General features: G+C 38.4%; 1 protein-coding gene across 6 annotated transcripts in view; it reads left to right on the top strand.

The window, feature by feature from the left end:
* ACTN1 (actinin alpha 1) overlaps window positions 1-16,724 on the top strand; it is a 133,884-nt gene that overhangs the window by 86,750 nt on the left and 30,410 nt on the right. For 3 of the 6 annotated variants that reach the window (XM_089521742.1, XM_089521737.1, XM_089521740.1), the window contains exons 7-10: window positions 1,284-1,365; window positions 6,281-6,366; window positions 13,895-13,987; window positions 15,798-16,028. In XM_089521742.1, the coding sequence (XP_089377868.1) occupies window positions 1,284-1,365; window positions 6,281-6,366; window positions 13,895-13,987; window positions 15,798-16,028 (492 nt within the window). Of the gene's footprint in view, window positions 1-1,283; window positions 1,366-4,006; window positions 4,093-6,280; window positions 6,367-13,894; window positions 13,988-15,797; window positions 16,029-16,724 lie in introns of all 6 variants that reach the window. The other 3 variants (XM_089521741.1, XM_089521738.1, XM_089521736.1) reach the window with 1 other exon arrangement.

Below are 16,724 nucleotides of genomic sequence, written 5' to 3'. Positions count from 1 at the left end.
GTAATTTGAGAGAGATTAGTGACAGTTACACTTACACAGTCTGTCTCAAATTGTCTGTTAAATGATGTCTAGGAATTTTAGCTCACTGGAAGAAGCTGAAAGTAATGAAGAATTTTCCCAAGATAAAACAAAAGTAGATATTTCAAACAATGTAATGAATTGTTTCCCTTGGTATGAGAAAAGCCAAAGTAAAAGAAAATGGAAGGGGTGAAAAGACCACCAGATTTCTGACTTGCCCAAGAGAGGACTACGTAAGCCAGTTGTGGACAATAGTTTCCAGCTAGTGTTGAACCACAGCTCCCATCAGCCCTAGTTAGGATAGCCAGTGATGGTGATAATGAGAAATGTGATACAACAGCCTCTGAAGACCATTATTTGCTCATTGATATAACCTCTGTTCTTCCTCCCTGATATATGCAAAAAGCCAATGTTTAATTATAACTTTCCAGTCATGCAATTTCAGTGGTATAACAGTTGACCTAGCTCCATTGTACTAAAAGGAGAGAAGAGAGTGGGCATTCTACCTGTTTTGCTTTATTTTTAAAACAATATGATACTTATTGCTCATATCAAAGCCTAAAAGTGATTTGAACTCTGGTTCTAAAGAACACAAAAAATTGACAACCAACCTAGCTGGTGCACTCATTCTTACTGCTGGCACTGGAAGCAAGTATACTCCTGGGAAAGGGAGATAATTGTGCATCCTTTCCAGGTCCTTAAAGGAGGAAGTCTAAAGAAGGCATTGGGCAAATGTACATAGTGGTCACAGTTAACATTTTAGTATATTTGGTAGTAGATTGGGGGAGAAAGAATGAAGGTTATATCAATATTCAGCCTTCTGGTACAGTAAGTTCAGACAATCTGAGCTGGGAATTAATATGCCATTTTCCTTAGCAATTGCTTCCTTGGGTTCAGGAGTCCTGACTCCTCCTGTGAAAATTCAGGCTGAAGAAAGTACATGGGTGCCACATCATGACACATTGTTAGGCAAGGAAAGTGATGACATTATTATTACCATTAATTTTCTAGTGTGGATGTTCTATGGCTTTAATAATTTTCTTTCCTATTCTGCTTTCTTTTGTCTAAATTGACTAGGCTTTCCAATGATGTGAGCAGCTCTGTGGTATATGTGGTTAATGCTCTATTAAATTAGGACTGCCATTGTCAAAAGATCAAAGTCATTCTGCACACTGTCACCAGCCGAGGATTGCATATAAATAATATCCTTTAAAAATTGCTTCTTCTGTTTACTTGTTTCTAACTTCAGATTATTTCCTTCCTAGGATGATCCTTTCACTAACTTGAACACAGCTTTTGATGTGGCTGAAAGGTACCTAGATATCCCAAAGATGTTGGATGCAGAAGGTAAAGTAGAAATTAATTTTCAATTATTGTCTCCCATCCCTCCCCCACCCCAAAGCGGTTTTTAGTCTTTCCGCCCCATATACTTACTAGATCTTTCAGAAATTTCTCCCCTTCATTGTCACATAACTAGAGTAAAGGCTTATTTAGGATTTTAAATTCTGGCTTTAATAAGCACTTGAGGAGCTGAAGTCCACTTCTGTCTCTGTCATTGGTTCTCTCCTATGGAAGGGGCTGAATGGAGAGAATCTCCTTTATATGTGGAGGCTCTCCACACAATTTCAAATCATTTTCCCCCCCCTGGGTTCTGAAATGTCAAGTGAAGCTTTCACAGATAAGAGGAAGCTCTTCCCTTCAGAGAGTTTTCTTCCCAGTATAAAAGATGATGGAAACAGCAAGTGGGAGCAGGCAGGGTAAATTTCCTCCTTGTTCTTGTTATACCCAGAATCTATCTTTGAATTGGGATTAAAACCCTGATGCATGTTTTAGAACTGTTTTCTAGTGTTCAGACCCTATACACTGGTGGTGCAGTGGATAAATGCTGGTATTGCAGCCACAACGTTGTGAGTTCAATCCCAGGGCTTCAAGGTTGACTCAGCCTTCCATTGTTTTGTAGATCAGGAAAATGAGTACCCGGCTTGTTGGGGGCAATTAGATTACAGATTGTAAATCGCTATGAAGCAGTATAGAAATGTAAATGCTATTGCTAATAACATTTGAATACTGAAATAATATGGGAGGCACAGATAAGGTAGATCCTAGTCAGTGTCCCTAGGAGGAAGCACCATGGATATGGGACCTTGTAACCTGGACTACCTGTCTTAGATGATTCTCTTGAAGTGTTAACAGGATGATATAGCAAACCTTCACTTATAGTGAATTACACTCCACACAGACCCCAGAATGTATTTGCCAGGTCCTCAATAAGTAATGGCTAGGTTGTGTTCATGGTATCATCCACTAGTTCTAGTGTGCTCTGCATTTCTCAAACCTGCTTTGAAGCTTTTTATTGTGAGGTTCATTTCTAAGAAAAAATAAAATTCATAGTGGCTGGACACCTGTGGGTTTCGTACTCCACCTTGGACAAACAAACTGATTTTACAGTAACAGCAAATGGCATGGTAACTGCAATGCATAAGGGGGAAAAAACAAAGGCAGATCATCCTCCATTGTCTCCTACATATTAGTTGTGCTTCTCACCAAATAAGGTGATCCAACATATATTTCCTATAACCTTCAGTTCTCAGGAGCAAGATCCTGGATGCAGATGCCAAATATACCCTTTTAGGGTTTTTTTTAGCTGTGTTGTCATTTTTGCATTTTTAATTAATTATTTTTAAAATGCGTACTGTCACCGAAATCTATAATTGTTCAATTGCTTTTGTTCCTCATTTCCCTTTTATGAAGAATATTTGGTAGCTAGCTCTATCCACTCCTAGCTCCCTGGTCATATATTCTGGAGCCTTCTTCAGGTAGTTTTTGGCTATGAGCAAATGTTGAGGGCATATTCTGATTGCTAGTTTATCCACTGTTTAATTTGCATAAGTCTTGATTAAATATTTGTTCTAGATGCAGGTAGTCTCCTTCTTTATCTCCAGCAAATTGTCTTACATGGAATCTCCCAGAATCCTGAACTCTTACTTTTTAACTTGCCACCAGAGAGATCTGTTACAAACTACTAATTGGGATCCAATAAAGTTCACAGAAACATCAGCTGGCTAGGCATAGGGCAATATATTTCTCCTTCAGTATCCTGGCAGCTGTTTTCAGTCATCATCATCTTCATCATAGGAGCAAGGAAGTGCTGTGGAAAAAAATGCATTGCTTAAACTTGTGAAGGGCTGAGCACCTGCTTCTCTCACTAAAATGTAGAGCATGGAAAAGTTATTTTTCTGGTCTACATTTCCCAGAATCTGCTCTACAGAAATATAATAATTGAAACCAATTAAGCATGGTGCACAGGGTAAAAAGGAGAAGGAAGCACTAGTTTGCATTTATTTCAGCAGCAGCGTTGGGACATCTTCGTTCTTATTAACCTAGGAGTTATATTTCTCCTTTGGACCTGCCACTTTACACATTTCCCAAGTATTACTTTTTTGTGTGTGTTAAGTAAGTGAATGGAAGCGGGCAGGCACAATTACTCTAAATTTATGGGGGGGGGGGGTTGGACATCTTCTGCTGCAAAATTCTGTTAAAACTCAGTTAGGACCTTACCACACTAGCAAGAAATGGGATTTAAATTAGAATTAAATTAGGGGGGGAAAACACAAATGCTGAAAGTTTAACACACAACGTTTCGCCAGACCAGAAATAACACGAAGATAAAGTGAAGGCAAAAGGGACAAAAACGGCAGGTTTTTACTTTTCCGAAAGTAAAAAGCTGCCGTTTGTGTCCCTTTTGCCTTCACTTTATCTTCGTTTTATTTCACTTTGGCAGTAACATTGTATGAATTTTTTTCTAATTGAATTCTAATTTAAATCCAGTTTCTGTTCGGGATTCCACAAGAGTGATAAGGTCCTTAGAGAATTCACAAAGTGCTGATATTCTCAACCATCCCTCACCCACACCTGGTGCCCCCAGTACCTCACTTTGCTCACTTCCCATCAGTTGATATGCTCTTTAACTTCAGGTTTTCTTTGACAGACATTGTTGGAACAGCCCGTCCTGACGAGAAGGCCATCATGACCTATGTTTCTAGCTTCTACCACGCCTTCTCAGGAGCCCAGAAGGTATCGCAGGATTCCAAGCTCCCTCCACACAGCGCACCTGGTCCTCTTGCTAATGTCCAAACCTTTTTTTCTTTCTCTCTCTCTTATCTAGCTACGGGCATCTTTATTATTATTTTTGGTAGCGTTGGCTTGTTGACCCACAGTGGTGCCCCCAGATATATAACATGCTGGGAATACAAATTAGTGAAACACAGTCCTGCAGCCAGAGACGTAGTGCAGATTTATGGATCACTATGAAAACACTGGATCTGTGGATCGTTTTCATATCAATTAGAGTTTTGCTATTATCCATTGGATGTAACAATGTCTCTAGAGGCGAGTCTCAGTAATAACAGCTTTTAATCAAAGGAAAAGATAACCTGCATAGTAGTTTGTCATGCATAGTGATCCTAGGAGCATGAAATCATTCACATGAATCCCATGTTAAATTGGTTTGCACTAGAGTTGGGCCCTTCTGAAATGTAGACCACTCTCCTTCATGAAACTGCATAATTGTCATAAATAAGATCTGGATGTCACAGAACAATAAGTCCACGGTCTATTTTTCAGCTTCTCTGGATGTTCTAGTGAGAGAAATATTCCAAAGAGGAAGTCACCATTGAGCTTTGTAGTACATTAACCATTCTTTGGTATCTAAGCATAAGGCTTTGTAGTACAAGTCTCTATAAGTAAATTGTGTTGGGTTCAATAGGGCCTACTCCCAAGAAAGAAAGCAGAGCATTGCAGACTAAGAATAAATATACTGCCACCTGTTGTCAATTGTAGGGTCTAAAATGGGTGTCAGTTTGCAGAATGCTTTCATTTGAAAGACACAGTGTATTACAACACATCAAATATTGGGAAGCTAACAATACATTTTCAGTGTAAAGTAGGGGGGTGCTTAATCATGGATTGAGAAATAAAGACACTTTCCTGAAAAACAGACAGCCATATTTCCCTAGACTCTTACATGTAGCTTATGGCAGTAGTGTGTAGAAGGTACCATCGATCCACCTATTGGTTTCTGATATTCTTGCAGAAAATGCTGGACTAGATGGATTTTGGTCTGATCCAGTGGGGGAATTTTTTCTTGTTCTAAAACAAGGATGCATAGTAGGGATCACTTATTTTATGTGCTCTTTCATTTATAATGACAAAGTTTCTTTAGATTTGCTATGCTAGACAAGGAGGTACTCCACTACACTTTTCACTACTCATGACCAAAATAAGAAATATTTGGACATTTTTTGATCCCGCAGTTCTAAAGGTGGGATTTCTGTAAATTGGGCTGTTTTGTGCTATTGGACTAATGGCTAATTTGCATGGCCAAAAGAATCATACAGGATATCATCCCCCCCCCCCCCCCGGCTATTGAAATATCAGTATACATATGAGGAATCTGCATGAAGAAATGCTTTCCCAGGACAAAAATTCCCTTTGTAGAAAGCTAGCATGTCAGGGGAAATGCTCAGTTATAATCCTTTTTGCTTTCATTGGATAAGTAATTTTCCAGCTTCCAATGGGTAGGTGATTGATTCATGCAAATCAGTCATGTGAATTCCCATTGATTCATGCAAATCAGGCATGCAAATTCTAGTTGTACAGTCTCTCCTGAAGTCTTCTGACTTGTAGTTTAGCTCCCAAGTTGTCAAAGAAAAGGAGCTTGTTCATTGGGAATGGTACTGGAGTATAATGTTATGAAGGCTTTCTGTTGGTACATAAGCAAGAAGAAGCATAATATAGAAAGCTCTCTAAATCTAGTCAGTTAATAGTTCCCAAGACAGGTGGAATCTTGTTCTGTTTGGCCATATCTAACTTTCTTAAATTTAACCATTTTACTGCTGTGTGTAGAGTAGGCATGCAGCATTCATTCCCCAAAGGCAGTTAGCTTTGCTCCTATTTGCAAATGGGCTAAATCTACTGACTGTGGAGCTGTGGCAAAACATATAATGTGCTCTAGTGGGTGGTTGCTTGGAAAATGGAGCTGAAAATGGGTGGTGGTAATGGGTGCCACTGGAGTCCACAAAGCCAACCCTGCCAGTCACATTCTGATCCAAATTCCCAGCTCTCCGCATGGAAATCTGTTTGGCCTGTCCTGCAATGCATGATGGGAAGTTTCCCCCTTCTCTTACCACCCATGACTGTTTTATTTTATTCTGTGTGCTGCTTCTTACTTTATCCTTTCAACCTCTTCTCCTTCTTTGCACAGATATTATAGGCACGCTAAGGCCGGATGAGAAGGCCATTATGACCTATGTTTCATGTTACTACCACGCCTTCTCAGGTGCGCAGAAGGTGAGACTTTACTCCTAACAAACCACCTCTTCCTCCTTCTGTTTCCTGCCCATCACATTTAGAAGAAACTATTCTAGACCATTGTTGGTAGGGAACCAGGGGTGGCTTTTGTATCAGGCTCTTTTACCATACCATTAACTTCTTGAGGATAAAAGATCAGTTTTCTTGCAAACTCTTGATTTCTTCCATCATCGCAGATACACATCCTTCCTCAGAAACAGTTCCTCCTCTAGAATTATTAGGCCATAGCCAAACATGTCCAGTTAAGTTTTGAAAATGTATTCAGTAGTGACTGACAGATTTGAATCTTCCTCCTGAGAAGTGCATTGTTAGTTAATACTTTCTAGGATGCCTTAGAGATGACCAGTCATTTCTGAGGGAAAATGCAGTACTAGTCCACCACTGCTAGTTACAAATCTACTGAGGGTATTCAAAAGGCCAAGCACTAGTAGTTCCTGAGTTCCTGGTGGCTGCAAAAATTATAGTGCTGAATGGTCCAAGTTACAAAGGATGCTCTGCCATGGTAGCACTTCTCCAATGCTTCCCAAAGGCAGCTGTGAAGACTTAGCCTGGAGTGAAAGGCCAGTGCAGGTTGTGTGTGGCCTTTTTAATCATTTCTCTTCTGGGAGATTTTCTGCTAAAATTTCTATCCCTTATTCCACTCTTATGTTCCATGGATAGATGTGCCCATAGCTTTATTTTTCTGCAGGAAGAAAACTCGCTATGACATAAAATTTTGCAGAGAATATGAGAAAGGGGAAGAAAACCCACCAGACTAAACATTTACTCCAGACGGTGGTTTCTACAGCTGCATTTTATTTATAATAGTGTTTGAGAGGAGCTGTGTATGACTGAGCATCATCTATAGTCAAATCCTCAAACTTGCATCCCTAGAACAATTGTGGAAATGCTTTTGTTCTGTAAACAAGAAGACTGCTGGCTATTGGTGGCATCCTGAGCAGCCACTTTTCTGTGTGAAAGTATAAAATGGCCACTAAGCACTTAATATAACTATAAATCACAACTGAAGGAATCTGTCTATCCCTGTATGGGCTCCAATTTATTTTTAAGACCACTTCTGCTTTGCTGCAGACTCAATATAAGTGCAAGGAAAAATGCTGCAGTTTTCTCCACATTGAATAGTTACTGGGTTACAATATTATTTGAGGAGCAAATTCTTTCTTACTTAGTCTTCTCAATTTGGTGCTTTCCAAATATGTTGGATCACAACTACCATCAATGGCCATGCTGGCTAGGGATCATGGAGACTGTAACTTGATACATTTGGAGAGTGCTTGCTTAGGGAGGGCTGTAGTATAGTTACCAAATTTGATTATAATAGTCTCTGTATTTAGCTCTTAGTTCTTTTCTGTCCTCATGTGGCTTTTCCTTGCTCCCACCCATTTGTGTTCTTCATCCACTAGTAATTCTAGTGCTTTCTTTGCTCATACCATTTGTGGTGTTTCTTTACCTTTTCAGCTTTTTTGATCCATGAAGTCATCTGTCAGCTGGTTTTTTCATATCTTAGAGCTATTCATCCTTTGACATTTTCTACTTGGATACAAAATATATCTGCCCTCTATTGGTTCTGAATAAATGTTTGCATGCATTTTGTGGAAATGCAAGGATTTCAATATGTCTTTGTCAGTCAGATTGGCACCAATTGATACCTGGGTATAAAATGTCAACAGGAAAGCAGCCCTTAGTCCAAGCTTCTCAGCCTTTGAGCTAAGATAAAACGTAATCCAAACTCCTCTGGCCCTGCATTATGTTCCTCAGCTCTGAGAACTGGACATGTAGCTAATTCAGAGACTCTTCTTTGATACACTAGCCAATCATCTATGAATAAACTATCTTTTAAAAAAAAGAAGACATGCTTTGCTGTGTCTTCATATAAACAATCATATGATAATAAAATGAGTATACTGTATATTTTTTATTTCCCCAAATTTACTGAACTAAACCAAAATAATATAAAGTAAATTAAAAGTGTTTACCCTGGGTTCAAATTCATGTCTTACACAACATGCCACATTATTTGCTGACTGACTTCACTTCTGTATCACATAGCAAATGTGTGAATTTGACCTAATTCTCCATATCATGTTTAAAAGTTCTAAAGGATGCAGTGGTCTAAATTCAGTTTTTAGTCCAGGCTAGTGTAAACCATTAAATCAGTGTTAACTTGGTACGTCAACATTATGAATAGGTTCCCATTGATTCATTGGACATCATCTAAGAATTTAGGGCATTTTGGTTTTTTAAAAGTGACAGAAGACCTTCTAAAAGTGACAGAAGACCTTCTAAATGTGGTGGCGCAGTGGTTAAATGCCTGTACTGCAGCCATTCACTCGAAACCACAAAGGTTGCGAGTTCAAGACCAGCAAAAGGGCCCAAGCTTGACTCAGCCTTGCATCCTTCTGAGGTCGCTAAAATGAGTACCCAGACTTTTGGGGGCAAATTAGCTTACTTGCTAATTAGCTTACTTGCTGTTCACCGCTATGATCTTTGGAATAGCGGTATATAAATAAAACAAATTATTATTATTAATTAATTAATTAATTATTATTATTAATCTCTAAGAACACATTTGACTCATTTATGTGCTTTTTAATACAAGAAAGTATGAAAGAATCTGGGACAGCATTTGTTTCTACAGGGAATATTCAACTTTTTCAAAAACCATGTTATCACGTTCCTAACACTAGACCCTGAATTTTTGCAACACTACACACACAGAGTGGTTAGTATCCTAAACTTTGTGTCAGAACATGATGTTCTCTAGCATGGTACACAACAACTCTTTTGCGTCCTACTGGGGTCTGGTGCCATATGCAAGGGGGTTAGCTCACTGAAACTACTGATAAGATGTAGAGAAACAATCTTATTAGAGCAACAGTCACACCATGTTCAGATACTGCTGCTGCAAATATTTACTCATGGCTTGGGTGAGACTGATGTAAATAATCTGAAGTTTAGCAGAAGGCAGTGCTTAATTGTTGATTTTTCAGAACATATCCCAACTTTTTGATAAAGCTGGAATAAGAGAAAGCATCATTTCTATACTTGTCAGATTAAAAACTGAAAACTTTGAATTCATTTATTTCATGTCATTTCCAAGTGGATAGAGTAATATTTTCAGTAGGGTTCTCCCAACATTTTAAAAGGTATTGACAGAAATTCATACCAAGTACAACCTGGCAATTAAATAGCTATCAAGTATATGACTTTGTACTTAAAATAGTAATGTCACCTTCATTTATTGAAATTTGAACCAGATGATTGCAATTATCAATTATGTCTGGGAAACATTGTGTCCTGTGTCTAGCCAGCATCCAGGCTGTTATAAACATTGTTTTGTTATATAAGATCTGCCACTGAAACAAGTAACTGGAGTAAGAATAAAGAATTAATTATTAAGGCACGCACCCAGTTCTGATATTAAAATAAGATATATATATATATATATATATATATATATATATATTTAAATCACATGGATTTCTGGATTTCATTGTTAGCTGGTCAGTCAGTCCACCTGTGACTCCTTTGAGACTTAAAAGACGGGGCAGAGGTCCCTTTCTTTTTGAACTTTGTCCACTACTTGTTTTCTATTAGCAAGCTGGTGAGAGATAAAGGCTCCAAATCTGTTCTCATTTGAGAGCCTGGAAGAGTTACTTTTTGGACTGCAACTCCCAGAATCTTTTAGCTAGCATGGGATTCTGGCAATTGTATTCCATCAAAATAACCTTTCCAAGCTGTATCTCACACAGAGCAATTTGTAAGCACGCCCTTCTACCAAATAGCTGGGGCACAACAGCGTGTCTTTTCAGGGTCTCCTTTTTTCTTGATAAGGTGACTTACTGTGATATCGCTCCATTTCTCATTCAGATTTCTCATTACTGCTACCAGCCCTGAAGGGGAGGTCACATGATCAACTTTCTGCTTCTTTCATTCTCTTATACTGAGTCTTTAAAGGTACAGGGGTCCCAGCCTGCCATGATGCGTATGTGACTGGTGTTTTTTTTCCCTTCATATGATTTGTGTGTGTCTTCTTGTATATTTCTACACATATACTCGCTTTGGTCAATTTGCTTCCCTCCCTCTCTTAACTGCTTCTAACTTTCCTAACACTAAAATGCATGAGTGTTTTTATTAATAGATGGGTTTAATAACATGCTTTTAATACATTGTGGAAATGGATTGCTGGAATTACTTTCTGGCTAGCTTTTTGGTTCAGCTTCATTCAGTTTGGTGTGGCTAGCACATCATCTACAATGAAGACAAGACAGATGCCTGCATTATATATGATAATAACTGCACTCAGTCACCATAAAAGAAATCTGGGAGCCAACGGAGACAGAAAGCCCTACCTATGCTGAACTTCCTTACAGTGGTATTGGGGAAAAGATGCAAAACAGTGCTGGTTAAGTCTGCGGAGCCACTCTCTCTAGACTTAATCTGTTCTATGGGTAACTTCCAGCACTGTCTAGTAGCTATGAAGAAAACTCCATGGATAGGCGAGTGTTCAAGTGACCTCTGCATTTAATCCTTCAGTTAAGGCAGTGGTTCTTAACCTTCCTAATGCCATGACCCTTTAATACAGTTCCTCATGTTGTGGTGACCCCCAACCATACAATTAATTTCATTGCCACATGCAAATATGTGTTTTCCAATTGTCTTAGGCGACCCCTGTGAAAGGGTCGTTTGACCCCCGAAGGGGTCCCGACCCACAGGATGGGAACCACGGAGTTAAGGAAATATCTCCCATGTTATTGTAAAGTGGAACACATTACTTACAGGTGTTATGAAACCTCTGTCTTTGCACATTTTTAGTGGATGAGAAGGAAAATAGCAATCTTTGTTTTATATGATAAAACAACTTGTCATAAGATAATGTCTCAGTTGTGTACAACAGTAAAATTCAATAAGCACCATACAATATTGAAAAGGTATATAAAATCCAAAATCATAGACTGAGCCAACACGTACATCTTTAGAGACATAGCCTTGTTAGTCTGGAATATCAATATACAAAGGGATCTTGTAACACCTTTGAGACTGAGCGAAAGAAGTTGTAGCATAAGCTTTTGTTGACTTGGTCTACTTCAGATGCATGGAATGAACTAGTGCCCATACATCTGAGGAAGTAGACCAGTCTATGAAAGTTTATGCTATGACTTCCTTTGCTTAGTTTAGTCTGAAAGGTACTACAAGACCCCTTTGCATATTTATATTCCAGACTAACATGGCTATATCTCTGAAAGTGTTTACATGACACATGCTCTGTAAATAGCTGAAAATCACTCTATATCAGGGTGCAATCCTAAGCATTCCTGTTTGGGAGTAGACCCCATGGGAGTTACTGGGATCTGTTAATGTTTGCCCTGTTAAAAGAGGGCTGTATAATGTAAAAGCCTGCATACATTTCCCAAGTGGGCTGGCTTTGTTTCTGAAGTGGTCAGAAAACAGTGCTTCAGGATCTTACCTTGCTCTTTCACCAACAGATACAAAATGTATGCAGACTAAACAGATAAAGCAAATATGTTGTTAGCCGCCCGGATTCCTCATTGATTGGGTGGAATACAAATATTATTATTATTATTATTTAATTTCCAGAATGTAGACAGGCTGCAGAATTCAGCTTTCATTAGCAGGAAATTCTGTTTATGATTATTTTTAAAAGAGAGCATGTGCAACGCTATACTCCAAAAAGTATATATTATTTTTTTATTTATATCCTTCGCTAGGACCAAAAGATTTGTGCTAAACACAAATATCAAGATCAAAACAGATTTAAGGCAATTGATTTTTTTGTTCTGTAGGTTTTGATCAGAGCTTTGAAATGTTACTTTCAATTTGTGTATGTAATATTTTTATCCCCCCTCTCCACTAAAAATATCAAAGACAGAAACTTCAGATGTTTAAAAAGCTCAACTCTCAGTCCAAGGAACAAAAGTAAAAGAACGTAAAGAAGTTTTAGAACAGTTTTGAAAGCAGTGTGAAGTTTTACTCCAGGGAGAGTGTGCTGAAAAGTGGTAAGACAGTTACTAAGAGAACCGGTTGGTGAAGACCTTGGAACCATTCTTTTTTTGACCATAATTTCCAGAATCCAAATGACTATACTGAGTTGTAGCCCCAAACATTAAGTTTTCCAAGCTATTTGTCAGCATGCCCTAAATGCCTTGACTGGAAAGATGGTTTCATCTATCTTCAGAGTTGTCATGGGACAAGAGGTCCTTTCACAATTATTCCACGTTACTTGTCATGGCTGAATCCTATAAAATCCTACAATCTGTAGTTTGGTGAGGCACTAGAGTTCTCTGGCTGAGAATTTTAAGTATCACTCCCTAAAGTAGAGCCATAGTGTCAAAAGAAAGCATTTTGGGTTGATGACTTTGGCAATGTAGATGTGTATGGAATAGAGATTAACAATTTACCTAATGCTTTTTTGTCAGAGGCATGTTACTTTTGCTGTAGAGCGATTATTTAGATCACCCCAAAACTGTGGAGGCAGAATAACTTCAACAAATTGAGAAATCTAAATCATTTGATCAAATTGGGTTAGAACTATTGCTATATGGCTCACAAAGATGATCAGGATATACACTGATGACTTCAAAGAAAATCTTCCCTTGTCCCCAAGTTTTCTAGCTTACACCATGCAGTAATTTTGGTCTACAGCTCCCTGAATCCTCTGCCACTTACAGCCATAAGTCATGCTGGCTGCATTCTGAGAGTTGTAGTTTGTAAAATAATTTTCCAAAGTTCTGGTTATTACCATATGGCAAAAGCATGTAATTGCATAGTATGATTTAATAGATTTCAATTAGAGTGGTGAACCTGCAGCCCTCCCAAATTTTATTAGACTGTAACTCCCATCATGCTTAGGCTGTAACTTCCATCATGCTTGATCATTGACTATGCTGATAGGACTTGCAGTCCAGCACCATCTGGAAGGCTGCAGGTTTGCTGCCCCTGATTTAAAGGGTGAAAAAACATCTTAAGCATGGCAAATGCTCAATCAAATTGGAATTCTCAGGCTGTGTCTCTCATCCTGAGAAGCAAGAAGCAATTACAATAGCAAGTAAATATTAATTAAATATTAATTTAGATATTAATAACATCTAAATATTAATAGGATAGACAATATTTAGACCAATAATGTACTCTTTGAGAGCCAATGTGGTGTGGTGGTTTAAATGCTGAATTAGAACTCTGGGAGTTCATGGTTTAAATCACCGCTCAGCCATGGAAACCTACTGTCTGGCCTTAGCTAAGTCAAACTCTCTCAGCCTCAGAGAAACGCAATGGCAAACTCCCTTAAACAAATTTTGGCAAGTAAACATCATGGTAGGTTCACTTTAGGGTTGCCATAAGTCAGAAATGACTTGAAAGCACACAACAACAAAAAATGTATGGTAGAGAAAAAGTGGGTTCTCCCTTTTCTAATAGTTCAAGAAGCTAAATGGGCTATCTTCAGCAATTAGGTTTATATATATTCATTTTTGCCGTTATCTTTTGACAGGCGGAAACAGCGGCAAATCGTATCTGCAAGGTGCTGGCAGTTAATCAAGAAAATGAGCAACTAATGGAAGACTATGAGAAGCTGGCCAGTGATGTAGGTTTTCCTGCCTTCGGTTTTTTAAAAAGACTATATGGAAGTGGAAAGTTATCCACCTCATAGAATGTGTGTGTGTGTGTTTTATCCTAGCACAACAAAGTAAAAGATACTTTGAAATCTTTTTGGCATCTCTTCATAAATTGAGATCTATAGTCATGTTAAATTCATTGCAGCCCATTACCTCCTCCAGTTATTCATTCAGAGGAGACACACCATCCTTAGCTGAGGGTGTGTTTGAAGGCATAGAGAAATATATTTGGGTGCCATCAGTATACTGATAGCACCCCGCCCTATGCCTCTGGATGGTATGTTCTTGTGGTTTCATGTGGGTGTTGAATAGCATTGCGGATAGGATGGCACTTTGTGATATGCCATATAATAGCTCCTTTTTTAAGGAGCAGCTATCCCCAAGCACCACCATCTAGAACCTGCCAGAGAGATAGGACCAGAGCCACTGAAGTACCGTTGTTCCAATTCCCAAATCCCCCCAGGCATTCAAAGGAGGATACCATGGTCAGTGGTACTGAAAACCACTGAGAGGTCCAAAAGCATCAGCAAGACATACTCCCCCTGTCAATGCTCAGATGAAGATCATCCATGAAGTCAACCATAGCAGTCTCAACTCCATATCCTGTCCTGAAGCCACTTTGAAATGGATCTAGATAATTTGTATCATCCAAGACTACCTAGAATTGGAAGGCAACTGCCCTCTAATAATAAATAATGGAAACATCATTTTCCAGTGGTCAAAACACACTTTTAGAATTAACTGCCATGCTACTGAAGAAATTGTGCAGAGAAACCATGTGGTTATTAAAGGCATAGACGCTTTTTGTGACAGCAGAAGAAACCAAATTCAAAAGCCAGAAGGGCTGGGAAGTTATGTAATTTTACAAAAAAGGCAGTCCCTGAGACTGACCTGAACCAGACAATGGAGACAAAAATTAATTCAAAGCATTTTTTAGAAATATTGTTCACCTTTAGTGAAAATTTATTTATTTATTTATTTATTTATTGAATTAATTGTCTGTTTTTCTCCTGGAATGGGATCCAACATGGTATCCAAGATACCTGGGGTTCCATATCTATATATGTTTGTTAGTGTAAAACAGAGAGATCAAAGGATATGGCTTTCATCCAATTGCTATTTTCAAGCAGAGTAGGCCTATTGAATCCCTAGGTCCAGGAGTTACATAAATATTGACTCATCCATTCAGGAGTTGATTTGGTGCATCTACTCTAGTGTAGATTAAGCTATGGCATTTAGGCCTATATTTGCATATTCATAATTGCACACGTGTCCTTTTTTAAATAGCTTTCTGATTATTGTAAAACTGCTGGTTAAAAAAATAGTTTCAAACATGAATAGTCAAGGTTATCAAAATATTTTTTAAAACGCAATTTGTTCTTGAAAAAAATAATTCTAAGCCTTGGCTATGTTAAATGTCACGTAGAATACTGATACAGTGTGGTATGATTTGAACATTGGAGACCAGGGTTCAAATCCCCATTCGGCCATGGAAATCCACTGAGTGACCCTGGACAAGTCATGATCTCTCAGTCCCTGAGGAGAGCAAAGATACACTCTCTCTGGAAAAATCTTTCCAAGAAAAACCCCATTATAGTGTTCTAGATCACTGATAAATCTACCCACCATGATAGATTTACCTTAGGGTCATCATAAATTGGAAATGACTCGAAGGCACAAAACAAAAACAATCTGTTACTCTACTGTATAACTGTTCCCATTGTTTCCTCCTCAAACAGTACACATATTTCCATTCTTTTTCCTCTTTGGCATTTACAGCTGCTGGAATGGATCCGTCGCACCATACCTTGGCTGGAAAATCGAGTACCAGAGAACACCATGCAAGCCATGCAACAAAAACTAGAGGATTTCCGGGATTACCGCCGCCTTCACAAGCCTCCTAAAGTACAAGAGAAGTGCCAGCTGGAAATTAACTTCAACACCTTACAAACTAAACTGCGCCTTAGCAATAGGCCTGCCTTTATGCCTTCTGAAGGGAAAATGGTCTCGGTGAGTGTGTTAGGATCATGGGTTCTGTGCATAATTGCATTATTTTCTAGGCATATACTTAATTGTAGCTACTATTTTCAAACTCCTTGAAAATTACAGTCTATTAGTGCCCAATGCTGTAAAGCCAATTAGTACAAGGGATTTGCTCACTGCAATCTCTGATCTATACAAATAAAAAAACCTCTAATATCAAACATTGGTGTAAAAGGGCTGCTATTGTGGGTATTTCATGTTCTTTATTTATTCACATCACACCATCCATGTTCATAACTCTGTACAAAGATAAAACAATAAAAATATACATCCTTACAAAAAGCATACACTGTAATTAAAAGTGGAATATTTGGAAAGGAGACAACTAATCTAAATAGCAAAAACAAATAGGCAAGCCATTGTTTATAATCTCAGGTTCATAATCATAACTTCCATAATCTGAACATATAAACCTGCATGAGTAAACTGGCGTTCCAAAGGCTTTATAATACAAAAACATTTTAAACGTGACATTTCAGCACAGTCTGTAGCTCTTTGGGGGACAGTTCCAAGGGTACAGAACAGCAAAAGGAGAAAAGGCAAAGGTAAGACAGAAGGCAGGAAACCTGTGGTTGAGTAAGAAATATGAAATTCAAGGAACCAAGATCCCAATAATAGTGGCAGTAATAATGATGAATACGTAGCAATAGATATGTGACTGGT

This window comes from Sceloporus occidentalis, unplaced genomic scaffold (assembly GCF_023333645.1).
Source record: "Sceloporus occidentalis isolate IW3139 unplaced genomic scaffold, rSceOcc1.0.p SCAF_4, whole genome shotgun sequence".
In the NCBI taxonomy this organism is placed as follows: Eukaryota; Metazoa; Chordata; class Lepidosauria; order Squamata; family Phrynosomatidae; genus Sceloporus; species Sceloporus occidentalis.
Note: the sequence above shows the minus strand (reverse complement) of the source record. Positions and strands in the feature narration are given on the sequence as shown.